This window comes from Ixodes scapularis, unplaced genomic scaffold (assembly GCF_016920785.2).
Source record: "Ixodes scapularis isolate PalLabHiFi unplaced genomic scaffold, ASM1692078v2 PGA_scaffold11__112_contigs__length_91849675, whole genome shotgun sequence".
Classification (NCBI taxonomy): Eukaryota; Metazoa; Arthropoda; class Arachnida; order Ixodida; family Ixodidae; genus Ixodes; species Ixodes scapularis.
Genome location: NW_024609837.1, coordinates 52,905,722 through 52,932,576, shown reverse-complemented (window position 1 = coordinate 52,932,576; position 26,855 = coordinate 52,905,722). Strand labels below are relative to the sequence as shown.

The 26,855-nt window shown below is 45.4% G+C and overlaps 1 protein-coding gene across 1 annotated transcript in view; it reads left to right on the top strand.

Moving 5' to 3' along the window:
- LOC115333086 overlaps positions 1-26,855 on the top strand; it is a 54,051-nt gene that overhangs the window by 26,313 nt on the left and 883 nt on the right. The window contains exons 7-9 of the mRNA XM_042289104.1: positions 1,620-1,694; positions 15,473-15,528; positions 18,463-18,630. Of these exons, the coding sequence (XP_042145038.1) occupies positions 1,620-1,694; positions 15,473-15,528; positions 18,463-18,630 (299 nt within the window). The remainder of the gene's footprint in view (positions 1-1,619; positions 1,695-15,472; positions 15,529-18,462; positions 18,631-26,855) is intronic.

Genomic DNA, 26,855 nt, shown 5'->3' with positions numbered 1-26,855 from the left:
CTCTTTTGGAAGCCCTGGAAAACGAACAGTCTTAGAGGTTTCTTGATATAACCACTGAATTGGATGTTTCTGAAGACGCTCTACAACTTTGTCATTGAAACTTTAGTTTATTAATTATATTAATTCTTATTTTACTAGGTAAAACACAAAAAAATAGCCTCACTTATATTCGTTTCGTTTTGTCTTCCTAAAATACACCAAGATATTTTTAAACCTTGTCTCAATTTACGTGGAATAATACCCTGTATGTAGAGAGAGAGAGAGAGCAATATTAGTAAAGTTAAAACAATGTCAGCGACGACATGACACGGCCCTCTAAAGTCTTATCAACAAGAACTTATCAGTCGTCATTTGCTTATTTAAAAAAATTGTTCTGAGAAACTAGAATTATTCATTTTTGTGTTATGAACACAAAACTGACTTTTAAGATGTCAGCAGAAACATTAAAATTCATAACTAATTGAGAAGCTTAATTATATCGAAGAAAGAGTAAGTGAACAGGCAAGCTGGTTGATGTTATACATATTTGAATAAAGCGGAAACTACGGCCGATAAGGGTAACAATGTGGAGCGGGTCGCAAGGAAGTGCTTGGAGAGAATCGGAGAAATGGTGCGGAAAAAAAGGAAGAAACCAGACAAGGTCGTGAGCATTCCATTTTCCCCTAATTTTTCACACAAACTGCTGGTGATAGCCGGGAGATTCCGGGTGAGGGTGATTATCTCTTTCGACTCTAAATTAAACAGGCTTACATTGTTAGTGGGTGGAGCACAGGATTGTCAAAAACGGCATAGGGAAGCCACCGTTGATTGCCAGGTTACAGTAGTGTATATCCCAATGACCTGTGAGTTTTCGTGGGACAGATCTCCGAATTCTGAGATCCCTAAACTGTGCAGGAATGCAATAATTGCTTGCCTGATTAGAAAAGAACTGTGGTGGTAAGCAAAGAAAAAGATTATGCAAAAAGGATCCTCAAGGATACAATCAGAATTGTGTCTGTAGGGAATTGTCAGCCAACCGTCAATACCACTAGATGGAGTGACCCAAATGTTTTATGTTGTTGTAATAGTTATTTTTTAGCTTTTGGTAATGGGTTGCTGTTTGTCATATCAGGCGGCAGTGTGGGACCTGGGAACGAATAGATGAGGGAGCGCTTTGGCAAGGTTGTTTTGTTTTGAGGTGTTGCCTGCACCATTGTTTTGTGCGAGAGGAGGTCTTTACCGCGATTGAAGGTCACAAAGACGTGTGCCAATTCCAGGAGACGGACGTGTGACAAATGATATATAAGCGGTTGTGTCAATAAAGTTTAGTTGCTGCGTTTCAGACGTTTTGTGTTTGTCCCCTTTTTCGTCCGTCTTCTCCGGTTTTTCAAATACGTGTATATTATACTTATTTTGTTTTATAAGAAATACCACTTGCATCTAAAATGCATTGATCTTCGGGCCTAACTTTTAGTATGAACAAACTCCGTCTTTTCTTCGCCATTAACTAATAATGTGAAATAAAAATAAAGTAGGCCAGATAACGCCACTACGTCCTGTCAGCAGTTGACAGGATATACGTGGTTGTGGCTTAAAGACCTCTGCGAACAGTTTATGCTTAACCGCTGTTCATCTTTCAGTGTAAACCCGGTTAAAGTACCCTATGTGCACCAAAAACCGGACAATTTGACACAATCGATGGAGGACTACTTAAGGTGCGTACATAATGCTGAAATCATCGCATATTTACTAAAACAAACATTCTCTTGAAGGGCATATCATCCCTTGAATGTTTATTCTAATTAATCGCTGTTTTTTTACTTAATTAATTGATTGACCGGTTCCATTGACCACCGAGCACAATAAGTAAACTGTGTCAAAACAACAAATGTTTATTTTTATTATATCTTAATATGCCATCCATGGTAGAATATGCATTCTCATTTAAGAACTGACTCCCTAAAAAACTAGGCAGCTATTTCGATTACAAAATATTTTTTAGAATGAATATAAGTCTGGTAATACTTCTGGATTACTATCATAAGGTATCATAAAGTGTTTTGCCCCGGAATATAACAATGATGCCTCCTTAAATGCATAAATATGCATTAAGTAGTAAAACAATTATTTTTAATTTCCTTCAGAAATGTTGAACATAAGCCTCATCCAATTTACTGGCTAAACGTTAGCCGGTAAATCAGTAATCGGTAAATTTACCGATTAAAAAATTATTCGATGAATGGTAATGGTTAATCGATTACCGCCATTTCCGGACTATAGTCCCCATCCGGTGTGTAGTCCGCAGCGGCAAACTTGGGGTCAAAAATGAAAGATTTTGCTTAGATAATCCGCACCCAGCGCATAGTCCGCACTTACCAACTTAGTGCTTAATCCGAACGTAAAACTTATCATACACATCACGCCTTGACAAATGTCTACTTTATCAGCTCACAAAAAAAGAAGCTTGTATCGTATATAAATCACCATTAATATACTCTTTCATTCATAAAATTGTTCCCGTCTTGTCACAGTGAACAATATAGAGAAAAAAACAAAAAAAAAAAACAAAAAAAAACTCTAGAGCCCGCGCCTGTAGACGGTCTGAACCGGGCAAAATTTCAACTTTTAAATTTGTGTAGTACACGGACTATAGTCCTGAAAATACGGTAATTGTCCCGGCGTAGTTATCTCGCTTGTGCGGGGAATCAAATATGTATATAATAGCAATGTTCCATAATGAAAAATGTTAAGGTGATTTCCCACTACTGTGTAATTAAGTGTAAGCACCGGTAAAGAATTGTTGTGTTCTATACTAACTTACCGGCAACTAGGGTTGAAAAGTAACACCGATGAGATAGGTAAACTAGCTTCCTATGAAACATCACTGAGAAGGTTAATAACATCGCCCCTGGCGTCTAAGATTGGCAAGGTTAAAGCATACAGAATAAAGTTCGAACCCTCTCGTGGAGTCACCAACCGTTCTCTCCGTCTTGCATCTCTTGCATTTAAGAACTAAAGCCTGGCATGCTTACGTAAAAAAACTGCATTCAGGTCAAAACTACGAATCAGAAATGGAGGGCTTGAAGCTCTTGAAGCGTGAATTCCTTCATCAAACAATATCATTACTCATCAATTATGCGCTTTTCATAAACTTTTTATACATTAAAAAATAAGTACAGAAACGAATCAAAGAGATAAAAGATATAGGGAAGTGAAGCCCTCAGCAATACCAAATGTAAACTAACGCGAACCCACTTTCGATGTTCAGCGAAATTCGGAAACTCAACGTATTGCGCTGCTATGTATTTACTACGGAGGTAAGGCTAGGTGGTGTAAGCCTGAAGTAAAAATGTCGAAGAATAAACTTACCTCTTTCCTAAAAAAAAAAATGAACTATTTCGAGCAATCTACGGTGGCTTTCGCAGACGATGTCATCAACGTGCTCACTTCGTTCGTCAGTCCGCCGACAGATGATTTTTTATTTATTTATTTATGCAGATACCTACAGTGCCATGGGGCAATACAGTAGGGGGAAAGTTGACAATGAAAAATATGAGTAGTTATACAAAAGCTAACAAAATAATAACATTTCATATATATTTCAGTCCCACAACAAAGCTCAGGTTCCTTAAAAATGCGGTTTACGAAACACTACGACGTTAGTGGTAAATAAAACATATCGTTAGGAACAATGTTAACCCCCAAGGCTGAAAAAACGTTTTACAGCGGAATACCTTAACCTTATACATGTGATCCTTTCGTTGCGATATATATCACGTGGCGGGTGAAGGTACTTTTCGCTGTTAATCCCAGTCGTACAATGAAATATGCCATTAAACAATGTGAGTAGAAAGCTAATCGTCCTGGCGCGTAAATCCCTCCATCCCAGTCTGTTTCGCACGTGACAGACTAAGTCGGCTGTCATAATTGTTTAAAACAAAACGAGCAGCCCGCTTAGTACATTTTATTGATTAGTCTTTTTTTTAATAGAAGTGCAAGGCTCCCATATGGTGCAAGCATATCTTAAAATTCGAGAGAAGATGCGAGAAATAAAGTTTTTCCTTTAGGGAAGCTGGCAGAAACTTCAAATTACGAGAGAGGAAGTCAGGCATTCTTGAGGCTTTAAAAACAATATAATCAACGGGCTTATTCCAACTTAAGATCGTGGTTAAGAATACCACAATATATTTGTATTCGTAGGTGGTGAAGACGGGGTTCGTCATTTTATATAAGCACCGAGGTATGAGACAAGACGTTTAGTAAAAGTAATCTGACCAGTTTTTTTAAGAATAATACTCATTGCCCACTGTTTGGACCGATCTGTAATAGCATTTACATCTGCCTGTAAAACGACAATGTCATCACTCTCTTGTATTTTTGATAGACAACACAATCGTCCGCAAAAAGGCGCACTGAAGATGACACAACATTGACGATATCGTTCCAATACGACATTAATAACAGCGGCCCAAGAACAGATCCTTGCGGGAACTCCTGATGTCCCAACAGCGCATTCGGACTTTCAACTTTTTAGCACAGCGTATTGTTTACGGAGAAACAAATATTCGCGTATTCAATATACCACCTTTTTATCAATTTGGTAACCGCAAAGTTTTGCTATTAACAAATCGTGGGATTGTTAATAGCAACATGCATTCAACACTATCACAGCCATGAGCAGCATCAGCCGGTTCATGTACAAACTCTGTTAACTGTGTCACACGCGAGTAACTTTGGCTAAAGCCATGCTGGCACGGATGCAGCATTCCCGAAGAATTTACGCGATGGATTATACCAGTGTATAAAATGTGCTCAGTTAGCTTACAAGCGATACTAGTCACTGAAGTTTGACGGTAATTTGTGACTACATTCCTTGAATCTCATATGTGTATTGGAACCATTCGACCAAGCTTCCAATCTAGCGGTAATGATGCAGCACTTAAAGATTTCTCATAAAGAACATAAAAATACAGACATAATATACCAGAGCATGACAATACAGAGAGGAATGCTATAGGGGCCTGTTGTTATGCCTGCATCCAGTTCATTTAAAAGCTTCCTTATTCCCTTTACTTCGAGCGTAATCGACGGCACCTCATTAGTCACAAAGGCCGCATCAAAAATTAACATCTCGCTGTGCAGAGGGGCTAAACACAGAATAAAAAATTAATTCAATAGCTGAGCCTTATCAGTACCCCTTTGCACAACACTGTCATCCTGTTTAAGCGGCGGAACACATCATCCTGTTTAAGCGACGGATCACATTTGCCAGTATTCCGCACATATCTCCAAAATTCCTTTGGGCTATTTCGCACCCTCTCGTCAAATGCTTCAAAATATAGTTGTTTGGCTGTTTGAATACTGGTTTTCACGTAAACACTTAGTTCGCATAGCTTGGCAGGATCGGCTGCAAGTTGACTGCTACGGTACTTTAGAAGCACCTTTCGCTTTTTTTTAATAAGGCTACGGAGCCGACAAGGTACACAAGGTTTGTTACGTGCACGCTTGGGAGTAAGCGTAGAAGAGAAAAAGCTATTATTTCGCTTATTTATTCCTGAAAACACGCCACAGATTCTCGATATTCAGTTTTTCAGCCAATGTTTCCGAGGTTGATATATACGAGTAGAGTGCACATCGTACACCGCTGTACTCTGCTTTGTTGCATAAAAACACCTTCCGTGATTTTGACCGACAAACATTTTTTTATTTGCTAGGTTAACATCTGCCATGACTGCTTCATATTCGCCGATGTCAGGAATGACGTGCCTATTTGAGATAATGTCTGGCGTGTTGGATAAAAGCACGGCCATTTGAAGGGCCTTTAAACCCAGGGCTTTAAAGGATGTGCGGGCCAGCAGATGCAGTGTTGCACCCGCAGTGTTAGGGTCATGAGCTAATTTGCCGACCGCCCAAAGGCCTTTTATACAAATGACATTTGAAATTCCCTCAAAGCGGAGCTCTCCTAGCTCGTGAACATGCAAGGTACAGAATTTTAGCGTCTGAAACACTTACGCCGCCTTTTCGCCAACCCCTCACACGGTCGCCTCGTGTCGTTTGGATGGACGGAGAGGTTCATCGGCGGAATTGCCTCCGTCGATTGCTTTTGATACTTTCAACCTAATTATAAATGTAAAAGTAACGAACACGCTTAGAAAACGTAAGGAAGCACGTCGGGAACAGCCATACGCAGCGTCTTGTACACCGGGTAAACGAGGTCCCGCTCCTAGAAGGGATTGCGGCACACAACTGCCGACCTTAACGGTGCCTTTCCCATTCTTAGCTTGATTGTCCATGCTTTCTTAAACCTCGACGTCTTTGGGTGGTGAACGCTGACACCGGCTTGTTTCCGGGATTCGCATTGCGGCACTGAACAATAGGTCAGCATGATCGCAAACCAGGACACGGGGCAGAGAAGGGAGCCGGATACGATATCGCCAAGCGGAATCCTCTCCCTGACGTCACGGTACACATGACCCAATAAGGGAGCGGCAACCGCAGAGTGGGCGGACATGAGTCATATGAGTGGGCGGTCTCGATGGACCCATATCGCTGGCGGCGCGCAGCAAAACATTGCCTGTAACACTTTTCTAACTTACCTAGCAATAAAACGCCGGCATCACGCATTGTATAAAAAACAATTAAGTTGATAAGCACTCGAGCAACTTAAACCATGCTTCAACTCGTCGCGGCAAAACGAACACGCCTAACCTTTCCGCCTGCTCTCTTTCCCAGCTTTTCTCTCGTTCTCTTTTTCGTTGTTTCGCTCAGTACCACCGATGTCAGCGCTTAGGATTTGCCGACCCCGCAGGGGGCACCTGTGAAAGCAGGGGTTTGGAGAGTGGCGTCTCCACGGACCCCGAGCCCCGCAGGGGGCCCCTGCACCTTAGGTGCTAGGTGCTTGGTGAGTTGCGTCACCACGGACCCCAGCTACGTGGGCCACCATACCCGCACGCAGGGGGCACCTACTTTAGTAGGTGCTTGGTGAGTGGCGTCACTACGAACCCCGAGCCATGTGGGTTCGCCCACCCACGTCTGGCTGTGCGTGGCTTAACCCGTGTCCGGGGAAAAGGGGACCCTGGTGGTTGAGCTGAGCCCGGGGTATGTTTGGACCCTTCGGGGCCCCCCGGGCAAGGCAATACACCACTTCGACCCCTGCTTCTCGTAGACGGGTGTCCTGGCTTGGCCCGACCAGGATGATTCAGTCAGTCGCCTCCTCTACCCTCTTCTTCCTTCTTTCACTTTTCCTTCCACCTCTTTCTCTTTTCTTCTACACTCTCTTCCTTCCTTTTTCACCTTCTTAGGCGGCAAGGGCCAACCTTGAGTGGAAACAGGTCCTGTCCCTGCAACCACACTAGGGTATAGTGCCCGGGCAGCACTGGTAGAGTAATTGTGACAGCCAAGCCCATCTTGCTATGGCACATTACCTACCCCCTTGTTGGGCTCCGTGGTGGGCGGTGCACCCGGGCACTGAAACTTCCTCCCCATGTTATGGGTTCTCGCGCTAAAACCTCCCTCGATCGGCCCCTGAAAAGGGTCCGCACCGAAGTCCAAGCCACAAAGACGACACCACCTACACCTACCAGATTCCCGAAGTTCTTGGTTCTTCACTCTGAAAGTGAGTAACAGCTGTCTAAATTATCTCCATTCCTTGTCGCAAAAACACTCGAAGGTGTTGTCGGAAAGGAATTTAAAGCCAAGAAAATGCCATCGGGTGACCTACTCGTCGAAATCGAATCAAGTGAGCAGAGTGCTGCCCTCCTTGCCTTGAGAACTGTAGCTGATCACGAAGTAACGGTCACACCTCACCGCACCTTAAACTCCATCCAAGGAGTTATCTCCGAGGATGACCTTCTTGAGAGCAGTGACACCGAAATAGTTGAGGGCCTTTCTGATCAAGGAGTTATTGCTGCAAGGCGCATCTCTTTGCGTCGTGATGGCCAAGAACGTAAAACCAAGCACATAGTTCTAACTTTCCAATCCACCACACTTCCTGACGCGGTGAAGGCTGGGTACCTGCACTGCAGGGTTCGGCCTTATATTCCAAACCCTCGGAGATGTTTCAACTGCCAGCGGTTTGGCCACGGCTCTCAGAACTGCCGTGGTAAGGCCACTTGTGCCAAGTGTGGGAAAAATGACCACGCTGCAGATACTTGCTCTAATGAAGCCCATTGTGTAAACTGTAATGACCCACACCCCGCGTATTCTAGATCTTGCAAGACATGGAAAGAAGAAAAAGACGTACTTACCTTGAAGGTCAAAGAAAACCTCTCCTACCCGGAAGCGCGCCGTCGCTTTGCGTTCTTGCGCAAAGGCGGGTATGCACAGGTGGTGCAGCGGGGACCTGCACCAGTGAAGGTTGCAGTGGGAACCTAGACGTCCTTTCTGGACTATGGGAAGCCACGGCAGTCCCCCACGCCCCAGCTGAAGATTCAGCTTCCAGGGCGTGCAATCTCGGCTGGTGGGTCTGCTGGCCCTTCCAGGCAGAGCGCAAACACTCGCGCTCCTGCGGGGAAACAGCCTCAGCCCTCTCACGTAGAGGGTACGCAGGCTGCTTCCCAAGCTCAGGATGGGCCGGCGGCTGCGGCAACCGTCCCTCCTCTGCGATCTCCTTCCAGGGAGAATGGTCGACACTCTCGCCCACACTCCCTGGAGAGAGCATCATCGAGGGAGCGGCATGGCTCTCGTGCCGCTCCTGCAGCACCTAAGGGGCAGGAACGGGTGCACTTGGGCGACTCCCCGTCCAGCACCTCCACCGCCCATTTGACTGGGGCTGGTCGTGGACGGGGCATGGCGCCCCATCCTCCGAGCCTGCCCAAACCAGCAGCAAAGGCCTCGCCTGAAGAAGTAGAGGCAATGGATGAGGGCACGGAAGTCTCTATTCATGCGTCTGACCAAGACGACATGGACTGGCAGACTCCTAAGAGTAAACAGAAAAACAAAAAACCTGTCATCCCACCAAAGTAATGATGTTGGTCTATTGTTGCCATGAGCGGCAGATTTGTAAGTTTTTATGTATTCCCTTCTAGTATTACAAGGTCAACAACGTTTTAGCGTTTTAATTTAATTTTTTTTTTATTATTATTTTGTTTTAGAGGCATGACTAAATTTCATTTTATGCAGTGGAACTGCCGCGGTCTTTTACGTAATATTGACGATGTTAATTTTTTTATGGACAATTTACGTCCTATTGCTCTCTCTTTACAAGAGACACACCTCAATGATCATCATAAGTCAATATTGCGCCGCCATCAAGTTTTTAGAAAAGATCGCCTTGCATCTAATTCATCTGATGAAGTAGCTGTGGTTGTCCAGAATGGAGTCGCCTGCTCTCAGGTTCCTCTGGCTACGCCTCTTGAGGCTGTGGCTGTACGACTTCTTTTGGACCGCCTTATTACTGTCGTTTCTATTTATATTCCACCTAACACTTCACTGCATCTTCATGATCTTCAACGGCTGGTTACACAGCTTCCTCATCCATTTTTACTGTTAGGAGATTTTAATGCTCACCACCCCCTGTGGGGTAGCGCCCGTCAGGACTCGCGTGGTGGGGTAATTGAGCGTCTTTTATTATCTTCTGGGCTGTGCCTTATGAATACGAAAGATCCAACCTTTTTTAGCGTTGCTCACAACTCATTTACATCTATTGACCTTTCAATTTCATCCCCCTCACTGTTTTCTATGTTTACTTGGAAAGTTTTAAATAACCCCTTTGGGAGCGACCACTTTCCAGTCGTTTTGGAAAGTCAGGTATCTATTCCAAGCCTCATGAAACGCAATCCACGTTGGAAACTGGAAAAGGCAGACTGGGGTCTTTTTAGCCTAAACTCGGAACTCAAACCTTGCATGTTCTTGCCATTAACACATGATGAAGCCACCACATACATTACAGATCAGATCATAAATGCTGCCTTTCGCTCCATCCCTCAGACTTCATGTAACATTGCAAAAAAATGTAAGCCATGGTGGAGTAAAGAATGTTCCGCCACTAAGAAAAAACAAGATAAGGCTTGGAGTATATTTCGGAGATATCCAACATCTGTGAATTTGTTAGAGTTTCACAGAAATAGAGCTCAAGCTCGTTCAACCAGGAAGCAGGCAAAGAGGAAGTCTTGGAAAGGTTATCTGACCTCTATCAGCAGCTACGTCCCAGCAAAGGAAGTGTGCGAACGACTTCACAAGGTCGAAGGCAGATACCGTTGCTTTACAGTTCCTCTTTTTCCTTCAGTGGATTCGTTGCATGACCAGGCTAATCTGTTGGGCGAACATTTTGCAGCCATTTCCAACTCCTCCCATTACTCTTCAGCGTTTTTGAAGTTTAAGACAGATGCAGAAAAAATGAAAGTCAGCTTGGCAGGAGGAGCTTCTGCACCCTACAATCAACCGTTTACGATGGTCGAGCTCCAAATGGCACTTAATGTCCGGAAAAACTCGTCTCCTGGTCCTGACCGAATACATTATGAGATGATCCGACACTTGTCGAAGGAATCACTCGCTGCCCTTCTCGTTTACTTCAATGGTCTGTGGAAAGACTCACATTTCCCTTCCGAATGGAAGCGGGCAGAGGTTATTCCACTGCTGAAGCCCGGAAAAGACCCTTCCTTTCCTGCCAGCTACAGGCCAATAGCACTGACGAGTTGCTTGGGAAAAACTTTTGAAAGGTTAGTTAATAAACGGCTTGTTTATTTCCTCGAACAACACAACATTTTGGACATAAATCAGTGCGGCTGTCGACCTGGACGTTCCACGACCGACCATTTAGCTCGGCTGGAGGCAGTTGTACGTGAGGCATTCGTAAATAAGCAGCATTGTGTTTCTGTCTTTTTTGACTTGGAAAAGGCTTATGATACAACTTGGAAACATGGCATCCTGCGTGACCTATTTATGTATGGAGTACGTGGCCGATTGCTTCATTGCATAAAAAACTTCCTGTGTGAACGCACTTTCCGTGTCCGGCTAGGCACTACATTATCTGATTCGTATGTTCAAGAAAACGGTGTTCCTCAGGGCGGAGTCCTGAGTGTCACTCTCTTCGCCGTAAAAATTAATTCTCTCTGTCAGGTCATACCTTCTTCCGTGTCGCACTCCCTGTATGTGGATGATATTCAGATTTCTGTTGCATCTTGTAATATGTCTAGCTGTGAAAGGCAGCTGCAGCTAACCATAAATAAAATGACTAAATGGGCAAATGAAAATGGTTTTAAGTTCTCTTCAGAAAAAACAATCTGTGTCCCCTTTTCTCTGCGGCGTGGGCTTCGGTTAGATCCGATTCTCAATTTAAATGGAAATAGCATTGCAGTAAGACCAGAGCATAAGTTCTTAGGAGTCATTTTCGACCGTAAACTTAGCTTTGTACCTCACCTCAAGTGGCTGAAGCAAAAATGTATGCAGACTATGAATATCCTAAAAGTTCTTTCTCACAAGTATTGGGGCTCCGATAAAAGGTGTCTGCTTCGTCTCTATTCCTCTCTCGTACGATCACGTCTTGATTATGGCGCTATTGTGTATGCATCTGCTCGGCCATCTGCATTGAAAATGCTTGATCCCGTGCACCATCTTGGGTTGCGTATAGCAAGTGGCGCTTTTCGAACATCCCCTATCCCAAGCTTGTATGTTGACTCTAATGAAATGTCACTCGAGAAAAGGCGGCAGCTCCTTAGTCTAGTCTATGTTTACAAAGTTTTATCGGATTCTAGTCATCCAGCTCACACTTATATTCGAGAGTCGAGATTTTGGCGTACCTTTGACCACAAGCCAACTGTTGTTCGACCCCTGAGTCTTCGTTTTGAGGACCTTCGTCTCTCTCTCGGCCTGCCTCGTGAAAATGTCTACCTTATAGAAAGTGCATGTCATATTGCCCCTTGGGATATCAAACCTATAACTTGTGATCGGTACTTCACAAAATTTAATAAACATAATACCTCTTCACTCATTTTACAACAGGAATTTCTTGCACTGCAAGAAAAGTACAAGGATTATCATCAATTTTACACTGACGGAACCAAGTCCTCAACGTATGTAGGCTCTGCTGTTCACTCTAATTCGTTTACACATGTGACACGGCTAAATAATGTTGCTAGCGTTTTTACTTCCGAGCTATATGGCGTGCTGTCAGCACTTGACTATATTATCCGGAGCAAAGTAATGAAAGCAGTTCTTTTTGTGGACTCTCGGAGCGTTGTTACTGCAGCGTGCTCACTTAATTCAACCAAGAACAAGCTGACTCAACTTGTACGGGCTAAAGTTCAACTGGGCCTTGGAGATGGGAAGGATATTAGGTTTTGTTGGATTCCGAGCCATGTGGGCATTACAGGCAACGAGGCTGCAGATAGGCTGGCCGCCTCGTCGCGTAACCTCTTACCATCACGCGCACGCATACCATACCAAGACCTAACAAGGCCCATACGGCTTTCACTTTTAAAACTGTGGCAGTCCGAGTGGGATTTGGCCGATAACAACAAACTTCATATCATCAAGCCAAACATCGGTACCTGGGAAAGCTCCTATAACCGGAGCCGTTTCCGTGAGGTTCTTCTGTGCCGGCTAAGGATCGGCCACACCTTCCTAACCCATCGTTACCTACTTGTTGGTGACGAACCACCAGTGTGCGACCACTGTGGAGACACCTTGTCTGTTCTACATGTTTTTCTTTGCCCTGGTCTTCTACAACAACACAAGTTCTTTTTTCCTGAGCTTTTCAAGTATTGTACTCCTTTCCATCCTACTCTGTTCCTAGGAGAACAGCCTCTAATATCAATCGACCGTCTTTTAGCTTTTCTAGAAAATATAGCGATTTTACACAAACTATAGCCGAAATACTTTCTTAGTACATTGTTTCTAGTCAATTTTAGTTTACCTAGTTTGGCGCAGTATGGCCATCGTAGCTCTTGCGCCATAAAACTCGCAAACAACAAACAAACAAACAACAAAACAGGATTTGCCGCATTCTTCTCCCGTCTTTATCCCCCTGTTTTTGATTATGCTGGTGCGGGTCCCTCTAATGTACGATACTGAAAATGCGATAATTAACTCATGAACATAAAAATAAACTTGATAGGAAAACACGCATTTAAATTTCTCGTGGCTCCCCATTTTTGGTACGGAGATGATCGATCGAGGCGTCGCATACTCTCGTGTCTCCCTCTGCATCATCTGTCGGCAGAACATACAACTAGGGGAGCACGGTTATGACGTCGTCTGCGAATGCTGCCGCAAATTGCCCGGCACGGGTTTTTCTTTTTTATTCTTTTAATTAGGAATTCTTCGGCACATATTTTTGACTGCAAGCTTCCGTCACTTAGCCGGACGTCTCTAGTAAATCGCAGCGTGATACTTTGAGCAACCTATTTTACGGGCCATCGAATGTGGGTTTGAAGAGTTAGTGTGCGCGCTGAAGGTCCTTAGTTCATCGATATATACACACAAAAATTGAGGGGGAGGAGAAGTTGAGAGAGTGAGGCGACGTCGGAACACCGAGCACTGGTTGGAATGATTAGTGGGAAGAATAGTGGAGTGATTAGTGTGCAGATTAGGGAATTATTAGTGGGCAAAGCCTTTGTCTTTACTCTCTGCTCAGACGCGTTCGAACGCAAACGCCAAACGTCGGGCACCAAGGTTCGGCATTTGAACGCGTTCGAAGATTCAGTGGTGACAAAGGCAACAAGCGTTGCGTCTACCCACTAGTCACTCCAACCAGAGCTCGGTGTTCCGATGTCCCCGCACGATCTTGTTTCCTTCTCTCCCTCAATTTCTACCCGTATAGGCATGAAGTGACTTTCTCTTGGGGTAGACTCACCTTCACGATTAGTTAGAGCGTAATCAAATCTAGAATAGATAAAAATGCAGTCAAGCATGTTGATTAAGTCTTGATTATGGTTTAGCCATAATAAAGATGGCGATTGCTGGTATGTTGTGCTTTAGTTGCTAAATGATTAGCTGAATGCACTTGTAGCGTAGGCTGCGTTCTGACTTAACGTGATACAAATTGAAAGTAAAACGCTAGGTCATACGACTGATGACGACGTATTATAAATAGCTGTATTTTACGTGTCATCAGTCAAACGACTGATGACAACGCATTATAAATAGCTGTATTTTACTTGCGAGGCAGATGTCATTACACAGCACGATTTCGGGGGCAAAAGAGGCTCTCCCATTTACCAAAATTAAGACTCTACATTTGCACCTCCACAGGTGCACCTCTCAACGTAATAATTGCAATGCCTTTAATATAAATTTAAAAAAATAAACAATTTTACTTCAGAAATATTCGCACCAAAATATTGTTCTTCCGATATCATAAGTATAATTCTGTCAGGTTTTTTTTTTTTGGTTTTTTTTATAATATGTTTAAATGGGATGTATGTCAACTTTTATTATAAAACTGTCAATACAAACCTATTTCACAATTCGTCTTAGAGCGCAGCTCTAAAACGAACAGTCGGCGTAACCGCGCGGCGCATTATGGGACGTTTACCACAATGACGTCACATGGGACGTCACGTTTGACGTCACGAAGGTCACTCGTGAAGGTCACGACGAAGGCTACGACCTTCATGAGGCCTCCACGAGTGACGACACGAGGGACGCTAGGGTCACAAGTGACGTCACAAGGGTCACGAGTGACGTGACGATGGATGAGGAGGGGAGGAGGAGGGCAGGAGAATGAGAGGAGGAGGAAGGAGGAAAATGGAGTAGGTATAAGGCAAGAGAAGGGGGAGATAGAGGAGGAGGGGAGGGAACGAAGGAGGAGGAGGGGCATATCCTAACCCTCCTTTACGTACGCTCCCGTCTTTTTCTCAAGAGCTGCGTTCTGATTCGGCATTAAGGGGAGCTGTAAAGGTCTTTCATTTTTAGTGGAATCATAAGTAATATGCGTCACCTGCAATGTACTAATTCATGAAGTATTATTAACAGTACGAAGGGATTCGCTAGCCGATTACGCAGGGTACCACGGGGCCGCTGCCAGACAACGTCTTAGAGGGAGGTTTTTCTCTTTAATTATTGCCTCCTGTGGTTGCAAGCTGTACTTTGGCTCTTCTCTGATGGGACAGGTGTGCCTGTAGCGTTATCATTTTGAAACAGTCACCATTGACAAAATCAATAGTACAACACTAGCATCGTCATTCATTGATTTGCCGGCCGGAAAGTGGATGCCACAAAAATATTAGAGGCACGAAACTACTCCCTGCAGTCCCTTAGCAATGCTTCCGAGGACGGCAAAAATCTACAGCCAGTGTTTTATTTGGTTGCTGCTAGTTAGGCTTCTGATAGTTAAGCGTATAATTGCCAGGCCGTAAAGAAACGTAAAGTTATAACTTTGTACGAATTTCACGGTGTGTTTCTTTTTTTTTCTGTTTTCGAGTTTTGTACGTATGCATAGCTAGGGCGTTTAAAGGCGCCTGGTACTGCGCTGCAGTGTGACTTATGGTGCGCGTTGTCTATTTCGCTGATCGTTGAAATTGTGTATAATATAAATATTTCGTTTTTCACACAGCCAGTGCAACGGATCTTTCGAACAGGAGATGCCTCCTGACGTCCCACCTAAACCTAGTGAGTTTACCCTTCTTGTTCTACAAAGTACAAGAAACATTCGTAAAAATTAACAGGCATGCATATAAAATAGGCCAACAAAATAGTTACGCTTGTTGTATGACTGAATGCGCATTTTAGATTAAATAGGGTCCTGCCATGAAGTTTCAAAGGAAGTGCGAAGCTGGGTGTTATTTTTGTATTTGAATGTGCAAGTCTGCAAAGGAAAGCACACTGATTTCATTCTTGAGTTCCGTCGATAGTTGCTTTCGATCTGAATGAGCATCGTACCCGCGTGCGGTCGTCTATCACTACTGTTTGAGGCACGTTAAAGACCCCAAACAAGCAGTGGTACTTCACTGATTAATTTTGCATCCACAGCGTCCAACAGTATCGCCATAGCTCAAAGTTAGACCGACCTTTCGCTGTCCAAACACTAATGTCAAATTTGATTTGTTTGTTTTTTGTATACTTTTGAAAAGTTGTGTTTTTTTTAACCCACATACGTTAAAAATAGCTACTTTTATATAGAGTAGGAATGATTCGCATAATTATCATTTTATTTGCATTTTAGACATGCATCTTAAAAACTCCGACATACCGCAACTTTTTTTTTTTGTCATTTGCTGCACGGTTTCAACGCCGCTTAGCGCCCCCGTAGACCGACGTGTTTTTGGCTTTTTCTCGATTAAAATATGATGCACTAATGTTTTGCACATTCTCCCCTTGTTCCCGGAGTAGCTTGAACACCCATTAAGTTAGAAAACGTTACAGAGGCACAGGCTCAAATATCGATACAGGGTCTCTATATTGTGTGCATATTTTTTTATATAAATTGAAATATTTTGTATGTTAGAGAGTATGTTGTTACTCCATCCTTTAAGAAAAAAGTATATGAATCAATTGATTTGTCAAAAAATATTTTCCGAAAATTCGGAGACGCACTCAAAGATACAATTCGTCATTCTCAGTAGTCTTCGGCACAAAATATGCGACCAAAACAGATATGGGAGGTCACATAAAAGACGCGCAGATGTTAAGACCACAGGAGGCTCAGCATAGCAAGACCACAATCCTGACGGTATAAACCGGGACATCGATAAAAGAAGGGAGGCGAGGAAGGAGTAAAACGTTCGCTATCATTCAGTTCAACGTAAGAACACGAAGTTCTCCCAATTAAGAAAATCAAAATCCTTTTTTACCAATATTTATACAACGCGGAAGAAATGTTTCCAACCGAAGCATTCCAAAATAGTAATATAAAAAAATGTTTCGTACACATGTTCATTTGTACAAAATGCATCCCAGAAACCGCTCAAATTTGCTCTCAATGGGAGGTAACATTTTCATTGTATGTTTATTAAAGTTAAGTTTATCGCAAAAAAACATTAATTCGTTTTTTTTTTCTTTTACTCGTTTAGTACTGATTCCGCAACTACGCACGCTTTCGCGAAAACGTGGCATGCGACTTCGTTGAGACAAATTGGCGCGACAGCTATAATGAACCTCTGGAACGGTACCGACAAGCCCAAAGCTGAACTTCGAACAAGACGTGACGTGGTGAAGGTTAGGCTGTAAAATCGAACAAGATAGAATAGAATAGAATATCTTTATTTGTAAGGAAGCATCCCAACTCTCAGTACCGAATCTGAAATTACTTTCAAATCTGGCCTATGCTCGTTACACGATAGAATGCACCTGAGTGAAGAAGCGCTTGCGTAAGCGATCTTCTACTGAGAACATCATACTTGTGGTACTAATCAAGCGCATTAGTAAGCAAAGTAACCAGGAATATTCTTATATATCTATAAATGTTAACTTTCAAAAATCCGTCTAAAGAATACTTTATACCATGTCGTCTCTCCTGCTTTAAATCGTTTCGCTACGAACGCGGTTCATGATATAAAATCAAGAACAGAAGATAAAAAGTAGGGTCATGTTAACTGTGAACGTAAAGCATAGGCACGAAGGATTTTTGTTCTTATCTCCATCACTACGTACGAATTGGGCATCAGTATCTTTAACTTCAACTGATTAGATAAGGTATTTCGCCCAGAGACAGATTATTCTCTGCACTTCCATATTATCAAGCATGAAATAGCGCGATTAGAGATAGCACGAACACGAGACAAAGATATTGATTTAAATAAAAAATTGCAATGTTTCTATGACTTGCATGAACAGCCTTTTGGATAAAAAAACAAAATATTTCGTGATCAAAAAGACCGTTTCAAAATTTTAAAATTATGCGTTGTACACTCGAAGAAATCTGAGGCATCTAAATTCCTGCAAAACGCTTAGGAGAGCCTGTAATCTATTGAAAAGGCGCCGCGAATCATGAGGTTGAAAATATATCTAGACCGCTAGAAAGAAACAGTTCACGCTGTGAACTTGAGCATGGTGAAACGACACACTCAGCGTCACTGCGCAAACTGGTCTCGTAGCTCTAAACATATTTCCGATCTTGTGATTCGCCGCGAGCTTCAATCACAGATCGCAGCGATTGGCCGGCCCACGTGTTCTGCGGGAAGCAAGCGCTCCAGAGTTCCTTGAGAGGAACGCGGGAGGTGTCAAATCCTAAGCACCTACTTACTCCTCCGTAGTCATTAAGAATGCGGGATTAACCGTAGTCATTAAGAATGCGGGATTAACCGACAGGAACACCGAAGGACGATTCACAAAGCAACAGCCGTGAACGTATAATATCCCACACCCTACGAAACTGCGCTGTTATTGATCATAGTTCATTTTGAATTACTAACTAACTTAATAGTAAGCACAACTAACACTCTTCCTTCTTGAACACACCCATTCGTTCTAGTAAAATTTCAGTTTGCGCTCTTCACATCCGACAATATTGTAAGGTGTCTTTTACGCCGCTGTTTCATCAATGTCAAAAAGGTCACTTCTTCACAACACGCTCATCGCGTGTTTTTTTACATTTAACTATTTCAGCACCCGAAGCGCCAGGAACTCCGGGAACGCCGCTGCCCCCTGGACCTCCACCACCACCGTCCCCACCGGGACCTCCGCAACCACCACCCGAGGTGACCACGACGGCCGAACCAGAACTACCGAAACCAAATCCACCACAGCCACCAGTGCCACCAAAGGAGCCATCCAGTACAGAAGGGTCAAATTCCACAACTACCCTGTCACCAGAAACACCAAAGGAGCCATCCAGTACAGAAGGGTCAAATTCCACAACTACCCTGTCACCAGAAACACCAAAGGAGCCATCCAGTACAGAAGGGTCAAATTCCACAACTACCCTGTCACCAGAAACACCAAAGGAGCCATCCAGTACAGAAGGGTCAAATTCCACAACTACCCTGTCACCAGAAACACCAGAAGAGCCATCCAGTACAGAAGGGCCAAATTCCACAACTGCCCTGTCACCAGAAACACCAGAAGAGCCATCCAGTACAGAACGGCCAACTTCCACAACTACCCTGTCACCAGTAACACCAAAGGAGCCATCCAGTACAGAAGGGTCAAATTCCACAACTACCCTGTCACCAGAAACACCAAAGGAGCCATCCAGTACAGAAGGGTCAAATTCCACAACTACCCTGTCACCAGAAACACCAAAGGAGCCATCCAGTACAGAAGGGTCAAATTCCACAACTACCCTGTCACCAGTAACACCAAAGGAGCCATCCAGTACAGAAGGGTCAAATTCCACAACTACCCTGTCACCAGAAACACCAGAGGAGCCATCCAGTACAGAAGGGCCAACTTCCACAACTACCCTGTCACCAGAAACACCAAAGGAGCCATCCAGTACAGAAGGGTCAAATTCCACAACTACACTGTCACCAGTAACACCAAAGGAGCCATCCAGTACAGAAGGGTCAAATTCCACAACTACCCTGTCACCAGAAACACCAAAGGATCCATCCAGTACAGAAGGGTCAAATTCCACAACTACCCTGTCACCAGAAACACCAGAGGAGCCATCCAGTACAGAAGGGCCAAATTCCACAACTACCCTGTCACCAGAAACACCAGAGGAGCCATCCAGTACAGAAGGGCCAACTTCCACAACTACCCTGTCACCAGTAACACCAAAGGAGCCATCCAGTACAGAAGGGTCAAATTCCACAACTACCCTGTCACCAGAAACAGCAAAGGAGCCATCCAGTACAGAAGGGCCAAATTCCACAACTACCCTGTCACCAGAAACACCAGAGGAGCCATCCAGTACAGAAGGGCCAACTTCCACAACTACCCTGTCACCAGTAACACCAAAGGAGCCATCCAGTACAGAAGGGTAAATTCCACAACTACCCTGTCACCAGAAACACCAAAGGAGCCATCCAGTACAGAAGGGTCAAATTCCACAACTACCCTGTCACCAGAAACACCAGAGGAGCCATCCAGTACAGAAGGGCCAACTTCCACAACTACCCTGTCACCAGTAACACCAAAGGAGCCATCCAGTACAGAAGGGTCAAATTCCACAACTACCCTGTCACCAGAAACACCAAAGGAGCCATCCAGTACAGAAGGGTCAAATTCCACAACTACCCTGTCACCAGAAACACCAAAGGAGCCATCCAGTACAGAAGGGTCAAATTCCACAACTACCCTGTCACCAGAAACACCAGAGGAGCCATCCAGTACAGAAGGGTCAAATTCCACAACTACCCTGTCACCAGAAACACCAGAGGAGCCATCCAGTACAGAAGGGCCAACTTCCACAACTACCCTGTCACCAGTAACACCAAAGGAGCCATCCAGTACAGAAGGGTCAAATTCCACAACTACCCTGTCACCAGAAACACCAAAGGAGCCATCCAGTACAGAAGGGCCAAATTCCACAACTACCCTGTCACCAGAAACACCAGAGGAGCCATCCAGTACAGAAGGGCCAACTTCCACAACTACCCTGTCACCAGTAACACCAAAGGAGCCATCCAGTACAGAAGGGTCAAATTCCACAACTACGCTGTCACCAGAAACACCAAAGGAGCCATCCAGTACAGAAGGGTCAAATTCCACAACTACCCTGTCACCAGAAACACCAGAAGAGCCATCCAGTACAGAAGGGCCAAATTCCACAACTGCCCTGTCACCAGAAACACCAGAGGAGCCATCCAGTACAGCACGGCCAACTTCCACAACTACCCTGTCACCAGTAACACCAAAGGAGCCATCCAGTACAGAAGGGTCAAATTCCACAACTACCCTGTCACCAGAAACACCAAAGGAGCCATCCAGTACAGAAGGGTCAAATTCCACAACTACCCTGTCACCAGAAACACCAAAGGAGCCATCCAGTACAGAAGGGTCAAATTCCACAACTACCCTGTCACCAGTAACACCAAAGGAGCCATCCAGTACAGAAGGGTCAAATTCCACAGCTACCCTGTCACCAGAAACACCAAAGGAGCCATCCAGTACAGAAGGGTCAAATTCCACAACTACCCTGTCACCAGAAACACCAAAGGAGCCATCCAGTACAGAAGGGTCAAATTCCACAACTACCCTGTCACCAGTAACACCAAAGGAGCCATCCAGTACAGAAGGGTCAAATTCCACAACTACCCTGTCACCAGAAACACCAAAGGATCCATCCAGTACAGAAGGGTCAAATTCCACAACTACCCTGTCACCAGAAACACCAGAGGAGCCATCCAGTACAGAAGGGCCAAATTCCACAACTACCCTGTCACCAGAAACACCAGAGGAGCCATCCAGTACAGAAGGGCCAACTTCCACAACTACCCTGTCACCAGTAACACCAAAGGAGCCATCCAGTACAGAAGGGTCAAATTCCACAACTACCCTGTCACCAGAAACACCAAAGGAGCCATCCAGTACAGAAGGGCCAAATTCCACAACTACCCTGTCACCAGAAACACCAGAGGAGCCATCCAGTACAGAAGGGCCAACTTCCACAACTACCCTGTCACCAGTAACACCAAAGGAGCCATCCAGTACAGAAGGGTCAAATTCCACAACTACCCTGTCACCAGAAACACCAAGGGAGCCATCCAGTACAGAAGGGTCAAATTCCACAACTACCCTGTCACCAGAAACACCAGAGGAGCCATCCAGTACAGAAGGGCCAACTTCCACAACTACCCTGTCACCAGTAACACCAAAGGAGCCATCCAGTACAGAAGGGTCAAATTCCACAACTACCCTGTCACCAGAAACACCAAAGGAGCCATCCAGTACAGAAGGGTCAAATTCCACAACTACCCTGTCACCAGAAACACCAAAGGAGCCATCCAGTACAGAAGGGTCAAATTCCACAACTACCCTGTCACCAGAAACACCAGAGGAGCCATCCAGTACAGAAGGGTCAAATTCCACAACTACCCTGTCACCAGAAACACCAGAGGAGCCATCCAGTACAGAAGGGCCAACTTCCACAACTACCCTGTCACCAGTAACACCAAAGGAGCCATCTAGTACAGAAGGGTCAAATTCCACAACTCCCCTGTCACCAGAAACACCAAAGGAGCCATCCAGTACAGAAGGGCCAAATTCCACAACTACCCTGTCACCAGAAACACCAGAGGAGCCATCCAGTACAGAAGGGCCAACTTCCACAACTACCCTGTCACCAGTAACACCAAAGGAGCCATCCAGTACAGAAGGGTCAAATTCCACAACTACCCTGTCACCAGTAACACCAAAGGAGCCATCCAGTACAGAAGGGTCAAATTCCACAACTACCCTGTCACCAGAAACACCAGAGGAGCCATCCAGTACAGAAGGGCCAACTTCCACAACTACCCTGTCACCAGAAACACCAAAGGAGCCATCCAGTACAGAAGGGTCAAATTCCACAACTACACTGTCACCAGTAACACCAAAGGAGCCATCCAGTACAGAAGGGTCAAATTCCACAACTACCCTGTCACCAGAAACACCAAAGGATCCATCCAGTACAGAAGGGTCAAATTCCACAACTACCCTGTCACCAGAAACACCAGAGGAGCCATCCAGTACAGAAGGGCCAAATTCCACAACTACCCTGTCACCAGAAACACCAGAGGAGCCATCCAGTACAGAAGGGCCAACTTCCACAACTACCCTGTCACCAGTAACACCAAAGGAGCCATCCAGTACAGAAGGGTCAAATTCCACAACTACCCTGTCACCAGAAACAGCAAAGGAGCCATCCAGTACAGAAGGGCCAAATTCCACAACTACCCTGTCACCAGAAACACCAGAGGAGCCATCCAGTACAGAAGGGCCAACTTCCACAACTACCCTGTCACCAGTAACACCAAAGGAGCCATCCAGTACAGAAGGGTAAATTCCACAACTACCCTGTCACCAGAAACACCAAAGGAGCCATCCAGTACAGAAGGGTCAAATTCCACAACTACCCTGTCACCAGAAACACCAGAGGAGCCATCCAGTACAGAAGGGCCAACTTCCACAACTACCCTGTCACCAGTAACACCAAAGGAGCCATCCAGTACAGAAGGGTCAAATTCCACAACTACCCTGTCACCAGAAACACCAAAGGAGCCATCCAGTACAGAAGGGTCAAATTCCACAACTACCCTGTCACCAGAAACACCAAAGGAGCCATCCAGTACAGAAGGGTCAAATTCCACAACTACCCTGTCACCAGAAACACCAGAGGAGCCATCCAGTACAGAAGGGTCAAATTCCACAACTACCCTGTCACCAGAAACACCAGAGGAGCCATCCAGTACAGAAGGGCCAACTTCCACAACTACCCTGTCACCAGTAACACCAAAGGAGCCATCCAGTACAGAAGGGTCAAATTCCACAACTACCCTGTCACCAGAAACACCAAAGGAGCCATCCAGTACAGAAGGGCCAAATTCCACAACTACCCTGTCACCAGAAACACCAGAGGAGCCATCCAGTACAGAAGGGCCAACTTCCACAACTACCCTGTCACCAGTAACACCAAAGGAGCCATCCAGTACAGAAGGGTCAAATTCCACAACTACGCTGTCACCAGAAACACCAAAGGAGCCATCCAGTACAGAAGGGTCAAATTCCACAACTACCCTGTCACCAGAAACACCAGAAGAGCCATCCAGTACAGATGGGCCAAATTCCACAACTGCCCTGTCACCAGAAACACCAGAGGAGCCATCCAGTACAGCACGGCCAACTTCCACAACTACCCTGTCACCAGTAACACCAAAGGAGCCATCCAGTACAGAAGGGTCAAATTCCACAACTACCCTGTCACCAGAAACACCAAAGGAGCCATCCAGTACAGAAGGGTCAAATTCCACAACTACCCTGTCACCAGAAACACCAAAGGAGCCATCCAGTACAGAAGGGTCAAATTCCACAACTACCCTGTCACCAGTAACACCAAAGGAGCCATCCAGTACAGAAGGGTCAAATTCCACAGCTACCCTGTCACCAGAAACACCAAAGGAGCCATCCAGTACAGAAGGGTCAAATTCCACAACTACCCTGTCACCAGAAACACCAAAGGAGCCATCCAGTACAGAAGGGTCAAATTCCACAACTACCCTGTCACCAGTAACACCAAAGGAGCCATCCAGTACAGAAGGGTCAAATTCCACAACTACCCTGTCACCAGAAACACCAAAGGATCCATCCAGTACAGAAGGGTCAAATTCCACAACTACCCTGTCACCAGAAACACCAGAGGAGCCATCCAGTACAGAAGGGCCAAATTCCACAACTACCCTGTCACCAGAAACACCAGAGGAGCCATCCAGTACAGAAGGGCCAACTTCCACAACTACCCTGTCACCAGTAACACCAAAGGAGCCATCCAGTACAGAAGGGTCAAATTCCACAACTACCCTGTCACCAGAAACACCAAAGGAGCCATCCAGTACAGAAGGGCCAAATTCCACAACTACCCTGTCACCAGAAACACCAGAGGAGCCATCCAGTACAGAAGGGCCAACTTCCACAACTACCCTGTCACCAGTAACACCAAAGGAGCCATCCAGTACAGAAGGGTCAAATTCCACAACTACCCTGTCACCAGAAACACCAAGGGAGCCATCCAGTACAGAAGGGTCAAATTCCACAACTACCCTGTCACCAGAAACACCAGAGGAGCCATCCAGTACAGAAGGGCCAACTTCCACAACTACCCTGTCACCAGTAACACCAAAGGAGCCATCCAGTACAGAAGGGTCAAATTCCACAACTACCCTGTCACCAGAAACACCAAAGGAGCCATCCAGTACAGAAGGGTCAAATTCCACAACTACCCTGTCACCAGAAACACCAAAGGAGCCATCCAGTACAGAAGGGTCAAATTCCACAACTACCCTGTCACCAGAAACACCAGAGGAGCCATCCAGTACAGAAGGGTCAAATTCCACAACTACCCTGTCACCAGAAACACCAGAGGAGCCATCCAGTACAGAAGGGCCAACTTCCACAACTACCCTGTCACCAGTAACACCAAAGGAGCCATCTAGTACAGAAGGGTCAAATTCCACAACTCCCCTGTCACCAGAAACACCAAAGGAGCCATCCAGTACAGAAGGGCCAAATTCCACAACTACCCTGTCACCAGAAACACCAGAGGAGCCATCCAGTACAGAAGGGCCAACTTCCACAACTACCCTGTCACCAGTAACACCAAAGGAGCCATCCAGTACAGAAGGGTCAAATTCCACAACTACCCTGTCACCAGTAACACCAAAGGAGCCATCCAGTACAGAAGGGTCAAATTCCACAACTACCCTGTCACCAGAAACACCAAAGGAGCCATCCAGTACAGAAGGGTCAAATTCCACAACTACCCTGTCACCAGAAACACCAAAGGAGCCATCCAGTACAGAAGGGTCAAATTCCACAACTACCCTGTCACCAGTAACACCAAAGGAGCCATCCAGTACAGAAGGGTCAAATTCCACAACTACCCTGTCACCAGAAACACCAAAGGATCCATCCAGTACAGAAGGGTCAAATTCCACAACTACCCTGTCACCAGAAACACCAGAGGAGCCATCCAGTACAGAAGGGCCAAATTCCACAACTACCCTGTCACCAGAAACACCAGAGGAGCCATCCAGTACAGAAGGGCCAACTTCCACAACTACCCTGTCACCAGTAACACCAAAGGAGCCATCCAGTACAGAAGGGTCAAATTCCACAACTACCCTGTCACCAGAAACACCAAAGGAGCCATCCAGTACAGAAGGGCCAAATTCCACAACTACCCTGTCACCAGAAACACCAGAGGAGCCATCCAGTACAGAAGGGCCAACTTCCACAACTACCCTGTCACCAGTAACACCAAAGGAGCCATCCAGTACAGAAGGGTCAAATTCCACAACTACCCTGTCACCAGAAACACCAAGGGAGCCATCCAGTACAGAAGGGTCAAATTCCACAACTACCCTGTCACCAGAAACACCAGAGGAGCCATCCAGTACAGAAGGGCCAACTTCCACAACTACCCTGTCACCAGTAACACCAAAGGAGCCATCCAGTACAGAAGGGTCAAATTCCACAACTACCCTGTCACCAGAAACACCAAAGGAGCCATCCAGTACAGAAGGGTCAAATTCCACAACTACCCTGTCACCAGAAACACCAAAGGAGCCATCCAGTACAGAAGGGTCAAATTCCACAACTACCCTGTCACCAGAAACACCAGAGGAGCCATCCAGTACAGAAGGGTCAAATTCCACAACTACCCTGTCACCAGAAACACCAGAGGAGCCATCCAGTACAGAAGGGCCAACTTCCACAACTACCCTGTCACCAGTAACACCAAAGGAGCCATCCAGTACAGAAGGGTCAAATTCCACAACTACCCTGTCACCAGAAACACCAAAGGAGCCATCCAGTACAGAAGGGCCAAATTCCACAACTACCCTGTCACCAGAAACACCAGAGGAGCCATCCAGTACAGAAGGGCCAACTTCCACAACTACCCTGTCACCAGTAACACCAAAGGATCCATCCAGTACAGAAGGGTCATATTCCACAACTACCCTGTCACCAGAAACACCAGAGGAGCCATCCAGTACAGAAGGGCCAACTTCCACAACTACCCTGTCACCAGTAACACCAAAAGAGCCATCCAGTACAGAAGGGTCAAATTCCACAACTACCCTGTCACCAGAAACACCAAAGGAGCCATCCAGTACAGAAGGGTCAAATTCCACAACTACCCTGTCACCAGAAACACCAAAGGAGCCATCCAGTACACAAGGGTCAAATTCCACAACTACCCTGTCACCAGTAACACCAAAGGAGCCATCCAGTACAGAAGGGTCAAATTCCACAACTACCCTGTCACCAGAAACACCAGAGGAGCCATCCAGTACAGAAGGGCCAACTTCCACAACTACCCTGTCACCAGTAACACCAAAGGAGCCATCCAGTACAGA